At 43.0% G+C, this 15,919-nt stretch overlaps 1 protein-coding gene and 2 long non-coding RNA genes across 3 annotated transcripts in view; 2 read left to right on the plus strand and 1 right to left on the minus strand.

Annotated features, from left to right (window-relative positions):
• GIPC2 (GIPC PDZ domain containing family member 2) overlaps positions 1-11,504 on the minus strand; it is a 74,355-nt gene extending 62,851 nt beyond the window's left edge. Inside the window, exon 1 of the mRNA XM_036113409.2 lies at positions 11,219-11,504. Coding sequence (XP_035969302.2) covers positions 11,219-11,458 — 240 coding nt within the window. The 5' untranslated portion in view covers positions 11,459-11,504. The remainder of the gene's footprint in view (positions 1-11,218) is intronic.
• LOC118549151 (uncharacterized) lies at positions 769-9,428 on the plus strand. Its single transcript, XR_004923940.2, has 2 exons — positions 769-840; positions 9,148-9,428. It is a non-coding gene; the product is annotated as an uncharacterized LOC118549151 (long non-coding RNA).
• On the plus strand, positions 11,204-15,534 carry LOC118549152 (uncharacterized). Its single transcript, XR_004923941.2, has 2 exons — positions 11,204-11,865; positions 15,113-15,534. It is a non-coding gene; the product is annotated as an uncharacterized LOC118549152 (long non-coding RNA).
• Positions 15,535-15,919: the final 385 nt, after the last annotated feature.

The raw sequence follows: 15,919 nt of genomic DNA on the forward strand, positions 1-15,919 counted from the left end.
CTACTATATTAATGTAGTATGTGGATATGTGAATTGGTTCAAGAATGGAAACAGAATTATCATTTCCTCAACCTTGTTACTGTGTATCCCTTTAAGGCCCCATAAAGTTAACACTACAACTTAAGAACTTTGACAGATGGATATGATCTACAGGACCATCCTGGATTTTAGCCATTAAAAAAAAAAAAGTTGAGGGGTGCCTAGCTGGCTCAGTCAGTAGAGCAAGAGACTCGATCTCGGGGGTCATGAGTTCAAGCCCCATGCTGGGGGTAGAGTTTACTTAATAAAATAATAATAATAATAGTTAAAAAAAAATTGAATCTGTTCCTCTACATGTCCTTCTGCTCACTGATGTATCTCAAGATTTGGAGCAGTGACTGGCAAAGTCATAATCAAAGTCTTCTAATGAGATTCAATAGGCCTAATACGTGTATCTTCTATTTTAAAACTATTACACTCTTCTTGCTATAAATTCATAACATGTACAAATGATGAAAATATGCATTTTTTATACGATAAACACCTCTTGTTAAAGGCATCAACCTTTTCCCTAAGTACTTGGTTCTCTATACACATAGCAGGAAGAAATATCTCCCCAGGGGTTTCTTTTGAAGAATTAAAATTCTTGCTAGCATTCCAATGTAGGAAGGAGTCCATCTGGCTCTGCCAAGTGTATGGCTAGCAAGATTTATCTGGGATAAAGGGCCCCCAAATAGTTCTAGCCATATATTCAAAAGTTGTAGAAAGTCATCATTGCTTCACTGCACAGACAACACAGAAGAGGCTTTTCAAAATGGGCTAGATTCTATTCCAGGAGGAATATTGAAGCCATCCTAAAAGGTAAAAATTTACCTATTTTCCCTGTGGATTTCATTAGTTCAACCAGTAAAAATGTTGTTTTTTTTTTTAAAAGAATTTATTTGACAGAGAGACACAGTGAGAGAGGGAACACAGCAGGGGTAGTGGGAGAGGGAGAAGCAGGCTTCCTGCTGAGCAGGGAGCCCGATGCGGGGCTCGATCCCAGGACCTTGGGATCATGACCTCAGCCGAATGCAGACGCTTAACGACTGAGCCACCCCGGCGCCCCAACCAGTAAAAATTTTAACTATACTTTTGATATTGTCTCATGCGGGGGGAGGGGGACTGGAAATCAAACCTCATCTGCTTAAGTCTTAAGATACAACTATCAATTTACAAGAAATACAATGACAGGGGATAAGCTACACTTCAGGGATGCAAGCAGCAAAATACAAACTGAAAAACTACACAAAATAAATTATCTGGCTTCTTCAACAAATACATTGGAAGGGAAAAAAACAGAATGGAAGGAACCCATACATTAAAAAAAGACTCAAAAGACAATTAAAAGCAGCCAAAATTAGATTATAGTGTTTAGGAAAACACATCTAGGCGATAAAATTTTAAGGGATTAATTACCATAAGTCAGGATAGTGGTTACTTGTGGGGGACAGATGGGAGGAGGCGTTTGGAAGGTTCTGAGTTGGCTGGCAAGGACTATCTTCCGACATGAGTGTGGTTACAAGGATGTTCAACTTATCCATTAAGTTGTACATTTGTTTTATGTGCTTTTATCTAGTTGTTCTATATTTAATACTTTTTTAAATGAGGATTAAAAAAATATTGGCAAGTGCTGATAATTGTTGAAGCTGGGCACCTGGGAGGTATCACACTATTTTCTTTTGCATGTATTTAAGTTTTCCATAATAAAAAGTTAAAAATGAAAAAAAATTTACTTCATACTAACTGCTAGTACCTGCCTAGAGCAGCTCTCAATCTTACGGAAAGGACAGTAAGTCAACAGTTATCATTCCGTCTATAAAGAGTTGTAGAAGTTCAGAGGAGAGGCAAGAAACCTTGAGGTGGGGGTGCAGATGGGGGAGGTGAGGGAAGCTCTGGGTAGTGACTCCTGAGTGTAAGTAAAAGTTAATTAAACCAAGAGGCTCTTAGACTGAGGTGGTTCTAATACCTCAGCAGCCCATGTAAGCAAACAAAAATATAAACCTGTAAACGCCTCAGGGTTAAGAATACAAAACCTAGAGATAACCAATCGCAGTGAACAAGGCTTTCCTAAATAATGCAAACAAAAATTTTCTTTGCTTTAGTTTCCACATCTCTTCTATAAAAACCTTACCCCTAGTTTCTATCTGTGGAACACTTCTAATCACTTCTGGTTTGGCACTGTTCAATTCCAATCGATTTTGCTCAAATAAACCCTTAGGATTTTTAACATACCTCAGTTCATCTTTTAACACAGTTAATAGGGAAGGAGAAGGAGAAAGATTCCCAGGTACTGGGGAGAACAATGCATAAATATCAAGGAGGGTAGCGGTGTGGGGGGGGGGGTGCCTGACTGGCTCAGTTGGTAGAGCACGCAACTCTTGATCTTGAGGTTGTGAATTCAAGCCCCATGCTGGGTGTAAAGCTTACTTTAAAAAATGTGCTAAAAAAAAGTCATAGGGAACTGAAAATAGTTTCAGTCTAGACAGGCCATGGAAGATATCCACCATTCCCCTAATTAAAGTAGTCTTCAGAACACCTGTCATGCCCACAATCCTCTCCAACAGGACTCCTTAACTACCACTCACCTGCCTTTGTTCCACATGCCCTACACGCTAGACCAGAGATGAGCCCCTGATCCACAGGCTCACAGGTCCTGTCCCACCTGTTCTGTACCCAGACTTGTCAACAGAGACTCACTCTCAGGGAGTCTGAATTTGAGACACAATGGGGCACAGAAAATAGAGCGGTGACAAAACAAAGACACAGAGATGAGACAATAGAACCTTAAAGGAGCAAAATCAAAAGGATGAGAGGCATTAATCAGTCAAGAAGAGAAGTTCGGGTGGGGGAGGGGGGAGGAGAGAAAGAGAGAGGCTGAAATGGAACGTGAAGGATAAACAGACTTGCTCTTGGTTCTCCAAAGTCTAAAGCTACTGCTTTCACCTGGACAGCATGAATGATTCTACAGTTCTCCATGGAACGTGACTACCCAGCTGCAGCAGCTGTCCTGAGCTTCTTTACCTCCCTATACATCCTGATACAAACACATACATACATACACAAATTGCCTAAGGTAGTATGAGTGTTCCATCTCTCGAAATCTGCAAGAGCCTTTCATGTCCTCTCAGGATGGGAGTGGTGGGAGGGAGTGAGGGAAGGCAAAGAGACCAGCCATCAGCCTCTGACGCAGCAGGCTAGGAGAGTGGTTGGCCTCTGCCCAGGGGTTCAGACTTTACTTTAGGATTGTTCACATGCTAATTTCAGGTGATTTCCAGCAAAAAAAAAAAAAAAAAAAAACAGTTTTATTCATTTCTTATCTTCCTGATAGCAATGAGGTCTACAAGGCAGCTGCTTAGATTCTAGTGCTTCTCAAAATAAGTTATTGGTTTTTGTTTTGAGTTTTTCATCTAAAAATGAAGCTTTAAAAAAAAAAGCTGATGTCCTCGAGGGATAGTAAGCATATATAATGATTGTAATATATTTAGAACTTATCAGATGGTACTGTACAATTCCAGAAAATATCCTATTCAACTTACAAAACACTTATAAGACAAACATAGCAAATGAATGGTAAATTGTATTTTTTTTTTTTTTAAAGATTTATTTGACACAGAGAGAGAGACAGCCAGAGAGGGAACACAAGCAGGGGGAGTGGGAGAGGGAGAAGCAGGCTTCCCGCCAAGCAGGGAGCCCGATGTGGGGCTCGATCCCAGGATCCTGGGATCATGACCTGAGCCGAAGGCAGACACCTAACGACTGAGCCACCCAGGCACCCCTTGGTAAATTGTATTTCTACTTTATAAAACAGAAGTCAGGGAGCATTCCTCTGCTGAAAAACATTTGAGTTCTTTTCATTGCTTACAGAATAAAATCTATACAGCTTCAAAGACATTTATAGTCTCACAATCTACATCTTCAGTTCCTACTGTTGCCACCATTTAGTTTTATTTATCAGACTTTCACGGAGCAGCCAAACCATCTAGCTACTCTAGAGACAAGATTTAAAAAAGAAAAAAAAAAAGTCCAAGCCCTCCCTTCCCCCCAACCGTCCTGGGAGAGAGGAATAACTAAATTCAATTCAGTGTGCTAATGCTAGGTTAAAATCATGCAATAGTGGATATTATACCTAATCTAGACTGATGTATTCACAAGGAAGGCTTCTTGGAGGAGGTGACGGTTGAGACTGGAGAGGTAAATAAGAGTTATCAGAAATGAGAACAGCATGGGGCACCTAGGTAGCTCAGTCAGTTAAACATCCAACTCGATCTCAACTCAAGTCTTGATCTCAGGGTCATGAGTTCAAGCCCTGTGCTGGGCTCCACACTGGGTGTGGAACCTACTTAAAAAATAAAAATTAAAAAAAAATGAGAACCGTAGGAGAAAAGGCACAGAGAAATGAACAGTTAAATATTCCATAATATGGAGGGGATGGTTAGGAGAGGAGATTAGAGCAGCAGGCAAAGGACAGGACTCAAGAGGGAGGAATAAGAGACATTGTTTAGCTGGTGGGGGTTATTTGTAAGTACTTTTGTCTGAATATTTGTGTTCCCCCTCCAAAATTCAAATGTTGAATCCCCACAGGGGATGGCATTAGGTAGGGCCTTTGGAAGTTACTTAAGCCTTGAGGGTAGACCTTGTGAATGGGATTAGTGCCTTATCAGAGGTTCCAGAGAGATTACAGCACCTCCCCACCCTGTGGGGATACAGCAAGAAGGTGCCAACAATGAACGAGGAAGGGGGCCTCACCAGAAGGCGGTCATGCACCAGCTCCTAGAACTGTGAGCAATAAATTTATGTTGTTGAAAAGCTACCCAGACAGGGATACTGTTATAGCAGCCAGCAAGGAATAAGACAGGGAGTAACTGAGAGCCCTGAAGGTTTCTAATAGGCATGATCAGACCATCAAAATATTAAAAAAGAAGACGGCCAAGATCAGAAAAATCATATTCTGGGTGCCTCTTTAGAGTCAGTATAGTAATAATCTAACAGTAACAACTGTCAGTGCCCTCCAGCCAAGGACCAGCAGGATTTCTCACCTCTAGTTTATTGTTCCTTGCATCAAGGGAGACAGCATGCCGTGGGGAACCATGGAGGGGTCTTAGTAGGAGGATGCTAGGAAGGATTTGGGAGCACGTGCAAGGAAACATGGGTTTGCTCTGGATAGGGTGCCATCAGGAAGTGAGGCAATTCTAGGGCTATCTTAGTAAACCTATCTCTAAGGCGGGAAAAATTATCAAAACTAAAGCTATGATTACTGAAGGAACAGCAGTCATTTGTATCAGTCATCTCGTCTGGGGAGCAAGGGGGACACCTGGTCATTTTTGTGGTGTGAAAAACGTTCATGTTTTAGTTTCTGTCCGGACAGGATTACAGAGTGTTGTTTTTTTGTTTTGTTTAAGATTTTCAAGTTTTATTTAAGTAATCTCTACACCCAATGTGAGGCTCGAATTCACAACCCTGAGATCAAGAGTCACATGCTCTTCCGACTGAGCCAGCCAGGCACCCAAGATTTTCTTTTAAAGTAATCTTCACACACAACATGGGGCTTGAACTTACAACCTCAAGGTCAAGAGTCACAGGCTCTTCCAATTGTGCCAGCCACACGCCCCCAGGTAGTCTTACTTTTGACTTGCCCCATCAGTCACAGAATGCTCTTACTGGATTTTGAGGTTCTGTGAAACCATTTATGCCCAAAAGGAGAAGCCAACTCCTACCAGTGAGTGTCAAGCCAGCTCCCAGATGGCAGGGACTGCTCTTCTCACTCCTAAACTCTTTCTATTCAGTTCCATTGGGCTTGCTTCACAGTCCTCATAGCTCAATGCTAAAATTCACACTGGATTCCTAAATTCCTTCATTTGGTGTGTTTTTGTTGTTCCTAGGAGGGACCGTATGCAAGTCGGTGCACCTCATTTTGCTCTAGTCTTCCTGGATTTCCCATTTGTGAAGCAGAAAGACACGGTTCCACTTGCCAGTTATCTGCATTGCTGGGAAATGATAAAGTCTGCAGTGCAGTTCATGTTCTCCAGAAGTGCCACATAAATACGGAATATTGACTTTCACAAGAGCTCAGCGCTGATGCCAGCAATTTGAAAAGGAAGCAGTTTCTGGGAAGCTTTACAAGGCAGCTCCCCATACACTAGTTCAGCTAGGAAACAATTCTGCTTGTAAACAGAGCCCCCAACTTCATAATTCCTGGAATTTTTAGAGATGAAAGAACTGCACACAAATCAGTTTCCATACTTTCCATACCCTTTTCGTGTCCATATTTTACCCTCTTACTCCCCACCCACTTCAAGGTAGGAGCGATGCTCCTCATTCCTACCTCCATCAAAAGCTAAGTCTTTCTTCACACCACAGCAGGAAAAGTTAACGTCTACATAAGATATTGTAACTGGTACTAAAGCTGCGTATTGAAGCTACAGGATTTTAACTACTGTGTGAAGATTCTTTTATTCAATGAATACTTGAGCTCCAATCACATTTTAGGTATGGTTCTAGGCCCTTTGGGGCTATATCAGTAAGCAAAATAGACAAAATCCTTGCCTTTGTGGAGCTTATATTCTACTACATGGGAGAGGAAAAAGACAAATAAGTTAAATATACATAGGATGTGAGTATGCTATGGAGGAAAATTAAGTGAGGAGGGGAATTTTAAATGGGATGATCAGTACCAGCCTCACTGAGAAGGTGATATTTGAACAGATTTAAAGAAGGAACAGCATTCTGCAGGAAAAGGCTCTGGTAAAGACAACAGCCCTAAGGCTCAAGAGTTCAAGGAATAGCTAGGAGGCCAGACTGGCTGGAGCAGAAGGAATAAGGATATTAGAGAGGTAAAAGGGCCTGCCTATAGCCCATTGTAAGATTTTGGCTTTTGCTGTAAGTGGGATGGGGACCTATCAGAGTTTTGATCAGAGAGAGAAGATACAGGATAGGTCTCACTGGAGACAGCAACTTTTGAGTTTTGCTAGAAAAGAGAAATGGGGTAACAACAGGACACAGGGGCAGGTGAAAAGGGAAGATTTGTTGAGAAAAATCACAGCATAATTATTTATAAACTGTTGTATATAAAGCTTGAAATTAAAATCACAATTCTCAAATTAAAATCTCATCTTCCCAAGAATACTGCTTTATTGGACTGCTTTATGTATTGAGAAAGAAGAGCCTACATTTGCTTGACCCATTCAATGAACTACTTAGTATTATATATATATATATGAACGAATACAACCAAGTCAAAGGAAATTTTTTTTTTTTTTTTTTTTAGATTTTATTCGTCAGAGAGCAAGCACGCACAAGCAAGGGGAGCAGCAGAGGGAGAAGCAGGCTCCCCGCTGAGCAGGGAGCCCAATGCAGAACTCGATCCCAGGACCCTGGGATCATGACCAAGGCAGACACTTAACCAACTGAGCCGCCCAGGCATCCCAATAATTAAATCTTTAAAGACACTGAGCTTTCATTTCCTGGACATGTGAGGTATCTAACTACAAAACTGATTTCCTTAAAAGCTTGTTCGAATTACCATTTTCTACGGTCTTTCCACATAAAAGATAACTAAGAAAACATGTCATGGCACAGACTACTGCCAAACAATCACAGTGGTCATATATTCAAAATGCCCCTTCAACAAACGTTACGACTGAAGCTCAAGAGTTTAATGATCAATTCCTCTGTATAACCTGAATATTTTAAAAGATGGTACTAAACTTTTTGTAAAAGTGTCCCTGCATTTACAAAAGTTAACTGCTCTTTTAGGCAAGATTTACTTTCTTTTTACTGAACGGCTCATTTAGTTGTTTAGAAAAAAATATCAGCTCAAAAAAAATATCTGCATAATTGGCCATCTGTTTCAAGGTAATGATCACAGGCTGCAAGTGATTCATAGTTTCCTCCTTCAGGGACCTTGAAATAGGTGAAATTCAAATTAGTTTCACAACAGCATTTTTTTGAGGCAATATTTTTGTGGTGGGGTCTGAGGCTTTAATTGAAAAGACCCTTTGTTTTAAAAAAGAAGTTTTCCTGGGGGCGTCTGGGTGACTCAGGGTCCCAGGATCGAGCCCCACATCAGCTCCCTGCTCGGCAGGAAGCCTGCTTCTCCCTCTCCCACTCCCCGTGCTCTGCTCTCGCTATCTCTGTGTAAATAAATAAAATCTTAAAAAAAGGTTTCCTGGGTTTGTATTTGAAATTTGAATGCAGTTACCTAAAACCTCATAGCCGCTATGTAATGGACTTGGAACCAGGAAACCTGCATTCAAATCCTGGCCCTGCCCCATACCAGCTCAGTGACTCTGGGCAAGCTGCTTAACTTCTTAGAGCCTCACTTAGCTTTATAAAATGAAAAGAACCCCTACCTCAGGGCTATGGGGAGGATGGAACGACCACACTGTAGACTTACTTACATGCCTAGCACAGCCATGGGCACATTATGAACTCCCAGTAAATCTGCCACACCTGAAATCAGGTCAGGCCAAGTCCTTCCCTTCCCCCCTCACCCTTAGTAAAGGAGGTTCAACTCCATACAGAGCTATTTATAACCCTACAGCCACTGCTCTAGAAAAAAGGCAGGAATTCTGAGCTAACAATCTATTGAATCTATTAAGAGGGGGAAATTTGTTTTGTTCCCACTGACAGCTCAAAAGTTTATACCACAATTACCCTTGCTGGGGAAATGAGACGAGAAATGGGATCTCACCAGAGTGGTTTTAATAAATTACTTGTTTCAAAATTAATTGAGATACTTAGGACATACTATACTATGATGACCAATGCTTTATCCTGGATATACTTAACTTTTTGTTTTAAAGATTTTATTTATTCATTTGAGACACAGAGATAGAGAGAGAGAGAGGCAGAGGGAGAGGGAGAAGCAGGCTCCCCACTGAGCCAGGAGCCCAATGTGGGGCTTGATCCCAGGACCCTGGGATCATGACCTGAGCCAAAGGCAGATGCTTAATCATCTGAGCCACCCAGGAGCCCCGTACTTAACTATTCCTAATCCAAATAGAAACTCGCGTTAATGTTGGTTATATGCGTAAGTGTACTAATATATATATATATATTTGGAGTTATAAAAATACATGAACTTTGATATAGAAGGATTAAACTATCTCAGAATTTTATCTATTTCAGTGCATTGGAAACTGAAAACACTGACAATGGTTGCCAAGCTATCACAGACACCCGGGAAAACTTGGGAAGCAATACAGAATAGAAGTTCATGGAATTTGGAGTCAGAAAACAAAAAAACAAACACACCTGGGTATAAACCCAGGCTCTGCTACTTACTATGTATAATTTTGCAAAAGTTTGTGAACCTCAAAGCCTGTTTCCTCTCTGAAGCAGTGATATCAATATTTTTCTTCCAGAATTAAGCGGATTAAATAAAGTCAAGCACCTTGAGCTCAGAATAATGAGGAAGGCTATTAATGCAAAGCAACTGAATCTGGAGTCCCTGGTTATAGAAGAGACATTTAAAGTTATCAGTTAAGTATGCTAACAAGCTCACTTAGCTCAGAAACGAGAAGATCCAAGTTTAAATAACATCCCAGATTTTTTTCTTGCTAATTGTGTGACCTTGGCCAAGGCCTCAGTAACTCACTTAACTGCTAGGTATTGGTAATACGAGTTACAATTTGTTAAGTGTGGACCATGTACCATGCAATCTGATAAGTTTATATATGAACTCCAGTCTTTACAACACTTCAAGGTAGATGTTCTCATCTGGATTGTTTTTTGTTGTTTTTTGTTTTTCAAGATTCGTATTTTTAAATAATCTACACACTCAATGTGGGGCTCGAACTCACCACCCAGAGACCAAGAGTCACAGGCTCTACGACCTGAGCCAGCCAGGCACCCCCTTTCTCATCTGTTTTATACATGGCTGAAAGTGAGGGAAGTTAAACTTGTTCAAGGCCACACAGCCAGTAAGTGGTAGAACCTGGACTCACATCCAGGCTTAGGGGTCTCCAAATCCTGTCCTTAGCTACCCAATGAACTACACGCCACCTGCTTCTCCTAGAAAAAAAATGACATTATTCCCGTGAAAGTGCTTTTTGAATTGAACGCGAAACACTGTTACTACTCCAGGTCAATATAAATAATTCACGAAATGAGTTTGTGATTTGCCCCTCAGTGCCTGGGAACCCTGAAAGCACAAAAGGTTACACTTCAAGCTCTCTTTCATCTCCCCTTGGAATTTTGCCGCGACCTCAATTTTATTTGAGCAGACCTGATAAACAACATTAAAGAACAGAAATCCAAGTGCAGCTCTGTGCCATTCAAAAGCAGCTAGCTCTCTGCACTCCCTGGAGTCCAGGGCAACATCTCATGCTTTTCTTTGAGATGTGGACAAAATATTTCCTTGGGCTAACTTCTCTTGCATCTGCAGTTCGCTCAGGTAAGCATAAATAAAGTAGTCCCATAAACACCCACATAAATTAGTGCTTTCTACGTCACGCCCATAGCAAACTTCAGTTCCAAACACGCATGCAGTCAATCTACCTAATGCGAAGTTCAGCCCCTTTTAAAGGATAGGGTGTAAAAACTGAGAGCCGATTTTCCCTCTGAAAGTTTTGTTAACTAATCCCATGGAGTTAGCTATAATGCTCTTCCGTTATGCACCCTTGGTATGATCAACTTCTTGGGAATACCACCAAAGGGACTCTGGTGTTTGGCGCTAGACAAGACATCTGAGGGGCTAAGTGGACCTCAGTTTGCTATCACCTGGCAGGCCCTTTTCTCACCCTTCCTTAATCTGGGAGATGCTCCGCGTGACCCTCTCCCCCCAGCAGAGGAAGGAGAGTAAAGTCCAGATGAAGTGGAGGGTGTTAACGTGCTCAGTCAGATCTCCACTCTGGGGAGGCGCTTAAACCCGGAACGGCTAACTCCGGGACAACTAAAGCATACTCATTTGCATGAGGAAGAAAGGTCGACCCCGGTTTCCCAGAAGCCAGGAGCCTGGGGAACGCGACTTTCTCGGGTCCCGGACTTACCTTTCCCCGCCTCACTTCGCCCGGGGCGCTGTAGGCTGACTCCGCGCTGCATCCGACCTGGGGCTCGGCGCCGCGGCGCCCTGCCAGCCGGAGCCAATTTAAGCCGGCTCGGCACGTGGGAGAGGCGGGGGGCGCGCGGGAGGAGGGGGGGGCGCGCGGGAGGAGGGGGGGCGCGCGCGCCAGCCTGAGCCTGAGCACCCAGCCCTTACCTCAGACGCTGAGATCTCAAACACTCCCGCGATCTTGGCGTAGAGCTCCCGGATGTTGGTGAAATCCTCCACTCGGCCCGTGGGGCTGCCGTGGGCCAGCTGCGCGTGGAAAACCACCTTGCGTGTGGGAGGCGGGGGGTCCGGGAGAACGCCGCCGCCCGCGCCCACCGGCTCGGCCTTCACCAGCTGGGCGGCCTCCTTGGACTTGGCTTTCACCTTTCTCCGAAACCTCAGGAGCATCTTGCCTGGCCGAGGGCGGCGGGCCACCTGCGCTGCTGACCGCCGCCTGTCCGGCTGAATGTCGCGGACTTTGCGCTCGGGCCCCGGGGCTGCGGTCAGGTAAAAGCCGCCGCTGGGCCAATGGCAGAGGTGCTTCCGCCTGGCGGCGCCGGGTCACAGCCCCCTCCTCCGCCGCGAGAAGAGGCACCTGGACCGCAGCGGCCACCTGCCCTCCCTCCGGGGAGATGTGGGGAGAGGAAGAGTTGGGCCCATTCCTGCATATAATCTCCCCGCCTTTAAAAACAAGAACAAAAACAAAACAAAAAACGGTTCGATTTCCGTCAAAGCCTTGAGATGCTGAAGCTACAGAACAACACGTCTTAGAATACAAACACGGTGGCCTTTCTGGTGCTTTTCACGAAGCTGAGGTAGGCTCTCGCACAGGATTGGGCCACTGGGGTAGGGATTTAAGTAGAAGTCAACCTTCATCGGCCTTCTCGGCGCCTCACACCCTGCTCGGCGGACTTGGAAGGGGAAGTTTTGAGATTGGTGCCATGTTCAACTCCTAGTCAAACGCTCCAGCCGGCCCTCAGCGCCTCTCAGTAACCCTTTTTACTCCCCGCCGCCCCGGGCAGTTTTCTCTCCCAAGTGTCCGGCGCTCTCCCCAAGTCATGCGCCGTTCTTGGTCTCTGCAGGGGACCCTGCCGCTTATTCTACAGAGGAAATTGAAGCCATTCTGTTAAATGTGTGAGCTCCCTCAATTTCCCATCCTACTGTGTAACTTCACCCACTTCCCATCACCAAACTCCGAAGAAATCTCTTCTTTTTATTTGACCCTTGCCCTAATCTCTTCACTCTTCTAGGATCTTTTTTTTTCAATTCCAGTGTAATTAACGTATTACACCGGAATTGTAAATAACGTAATTTCAGGTGTACAACATAGTGATTCAACGATTCTTAGAATCTGTATTTTTAAGCTACCTGTTGGCTCTTGTCCTTCTCCCCATCTGGTGCCACTCACTGGTGGTCTGAAGCCCAGATCTTTTACACTGTTTTCAAGTCCCACCTTTGCAGTGGCCTCCAGCTACATCTTCACAACAAAGCAAAAATAATCTTGAATTATAGGCTGCTTTTCCTCACTTCCCCCTTTGCTCTTAGGCTCACTGTGATCAGACTTTGCCCTCACTCCACTGAAATTGCTTGTACTCTGATCACTTCTTAATCATCAGATACGATTAACTCTTTTCAGTCTTTATCTTAATTGACCTTTTAGAGTATCTGATGGCATTGACCATTTCATTCTTAAAACATGCCTCTGTTTTGACGTACCTCTCTCCTCTTTGCTAACTGCTACTTTCCAGGAACTGTTTTCTCTGAGGCTATTATTTTTCTTGGTGGTCTTTTCTGCATGCTCTCCCTGAATGACCACATCTGTTCTCTTGGTTTCAGTAGATGTTGTTCACCTCCAAACTTATATCTGCAGCTCAGTCTACCACAAAGAAAATGTACTGCAGGAAACCCAAAGTGAGATTTTACAAACTCATCCTTTTCACTCAAAGCATTTTTTTTTTACTCCTGATTTCAGAAAATATGATAATGTACTCTAATCCAAACCAGACATCTTTGAGTCATCATACCAAATTTTTTCCCCATCTCTCACATCAATTCAGTCCTGAAAATCCATGTTTCTCAAATTAAGGTTAGCAGATGTCCTGAGGGAAGAAGGGGATCTGTTAATTCTTTAGAATAATTTTAATATTTTCGTTTTATGTTATGTTCTATGACTTAGAATTAGTATGAACATATTCCAGTTCATATGGGCTTTAAAAATTAAACATATTCTGGTTCATATTTCCTGAAAAGGGAATACTGCCACAGGATCTCAGAGCTTGAATTTGCCTTTGTGTTTATGATTGCTATAAGACCAAATAATATTACTTTGTCTTGTGCTGAGAAAAAGGTAGAGAAAATCTAATGTGTAAATGATGCATTCCCATCAAGTGAAAGCCAAATAACTTTCACAAAATATTGTATGAATAAAAGGCTCACTGAAGTTTGATTAAAGAAAAGTAGGAAGAGAGGTGAGTCACCCTAGGGTATATGGCAGGTATATTCTCAATATCCAAGCAGTGTGAAGGAAAACAAGAGGGTGTGAAATTAAGAAAAACTTCCAAGAATGCTTTTAAGCTGTGTCAAATAAAATATCAAACAGAGCAAAACTATTGGCATAGGGTAGGAAGGTTGGATTCTACAGCCTTTCAATTCCGTTTAATTTCTAAATCCTATCTTTCTTTGCCTTGAGGCCTACATTAACTTCACCTTCATGTACAATCTCACTCAAAGAACCAGCTGTATTAGCCACAGTCCCAGAAGAAAACAGATGGTACACTCAAATTAAGAATATTTGGTGATGGTTTGACAAAGGGACCGGGCAGGTGGTGGTTAAGATATACTCATAACATATAGTATTGTATCCCAGGGCCATTTCTATCCCAAAGTCCAAAGCAGTGAGGAATTTAAAAGTTCTGTAGACAGGGCGCCTGGGTGGTTCAGTCGTGAAGCGTCTGCCTTCGGCTCGGGTCTTGATCCCAGGGTCCTGGGATCTAGTCCCACATCAGGCTCCCTGCCCGGCGGGAAGCCTGTTTCTCCCTCTCCCACTCCCCCTGCTTGTGTTCCTGCTCTCGCTATCTCTGTCTCTGTCAAATAAATAAATAGAATCTTAAAAAAAAAAAAAAAAGTTCTGTAGACAAAAACACCTTGAGAGGACCTGTGACATTTGTTTGAAGGAAGCCTCTAGCCAGAGGCAATCTAGAAGAAAAGCAGCCGAGGAAATGAACAGCCTGACCCAATACTCTTAGACCTGAGCAAAAGGAGCCTCTGCTCCAGCTCTCCTTCAGAGGCACAAAACCCTACAAAGTATGGAGTCCGCAGAGTCAAGGGGCTGTGGCCACCCAGAACTCATGCTGTCCCTTCTAAACCATGCTCTAGATACCCAGGACCCTGGATTTCCCTGCCAAAGTGGCCCCAAATCTCCTTCCAGAAACTGTATAGGCTTTCCTAGGGTACAGCCAGCACTGCTGGTGGGCACAACCCTGTGCCTGAGGGTAGTCAAGGAGCAGCTCTTTGCCAAGGAAAGTCAATGGGAGGAGGTGAAGCTGGGTAAGAATATAATAGGTAGACTGTAGGCAGAGACCCTTTTCTCCCCATGTTCTTACTTTCTAGTGTGGAACTCTGATGAACTGAGGAACTCTAAATTTGTACTTCACTTTCAGATCATTATGAAAATATATTGGTTAAAACAGAAGGATATTGGGGCACCTGGGTGGTGCAGTCAGTTAATCATCCAACTCTCGGTTTCAGCCCAGGTCCTGATCTCCGGGTCACGAGATTGAGCCCCATGTAGGGCTCCACGCTCAGCACAGTCAGCTTGAGATTCTCTCTCCCTCTCCCTGGCCTTTCTGATTGTTCTCTCTCTCTCCCTCTCTCTCTCCCTCTCTCTCAAATAAATGTCTTTTTTAAAAAAATAGAAGAATAGAACATATATTATTTGACAATTTGTTTTTTTAAGCAATTAGTTTTCCATGGTTAAGATATGGTATCTGGACCTCCATTTGTACTCTTGCCCTAGACCCCACAAATGTGCCTGCCCTGACCTCATTCTCCTCCCTCCCTCAGATCACCTATTCAGAGTCAACACTAAACCAGATGCCAGAGGGAAGAAAGTCTCTGTTTATATGGCCCAGGCTGCAGATGCCACTGGGAAAAACTAAAAAAGATTAAAGTTGGTCTAGAGAGACTGGCACACCAGCCCACCTAATCCCTCACTTTCCTGAATTCCTAAAGTACAATCTAATGTTCTAGAAATAGTTCTTTACAAGAGAGTTTTGTATTTGCATATATGCTGACTTTTTTCACATATGGCAAATTGTCTACCTACCACACAGTTCCTTGATGGTAGAAACCATGTTTCATATTCCTCTTTAGTATCCTCTCCAGATTCTCACGTATTTGTTATGTATATAACAGATAATCAGTAAGTATGACTGATAAAATAAATTGACCTTTCTTACTACCTAAAATAAATGAATTAACTTCAATTAATCGAAAGTATAAAGTCTACATTTTACGGGGTGCCTGGGTGGCTCAGGCAGTTAAGCGTCTGCCTTTGGCTCAGGTCATGATCCCAGGGTCCTGGGATTGAACCCCACGTTGGGCTCCCTGCTCAGTGGGGAGCCTGCTTCTCCCTCTCCCTCTGCTGCTCCCCCGGCTTGTGCTTTCTTGCTCTCTGTCAAGTAAATTTTTTAAAAATCTTAAAAATAAATAAAATCTGCACTTTACATCAAGGCTTACAGTCCAACCCATGTTATTGATCTACAATATTTCCACTCAGTAGCACTTGGCGTTTCTAACAGCTTAAAAGTATCAACTCTAAAATCAAATATGAATGAATCATAAAAAAATTCTAAGATTAAATTAATATAA

The sequence above is a fragment of the Halichoerus grypus genome, chromosome 5, assembly GCF_964656455.1.
Source record: "Halichoerus grypus chromosome 5, mHalGry1.hap1.1, whole genome shotgun sequence".
NCBI lineage: Eukaryota > Metazoa > Chordata > Mammalia > Carnivora > Phocidae > Halichoerus > Halichoerus grypus.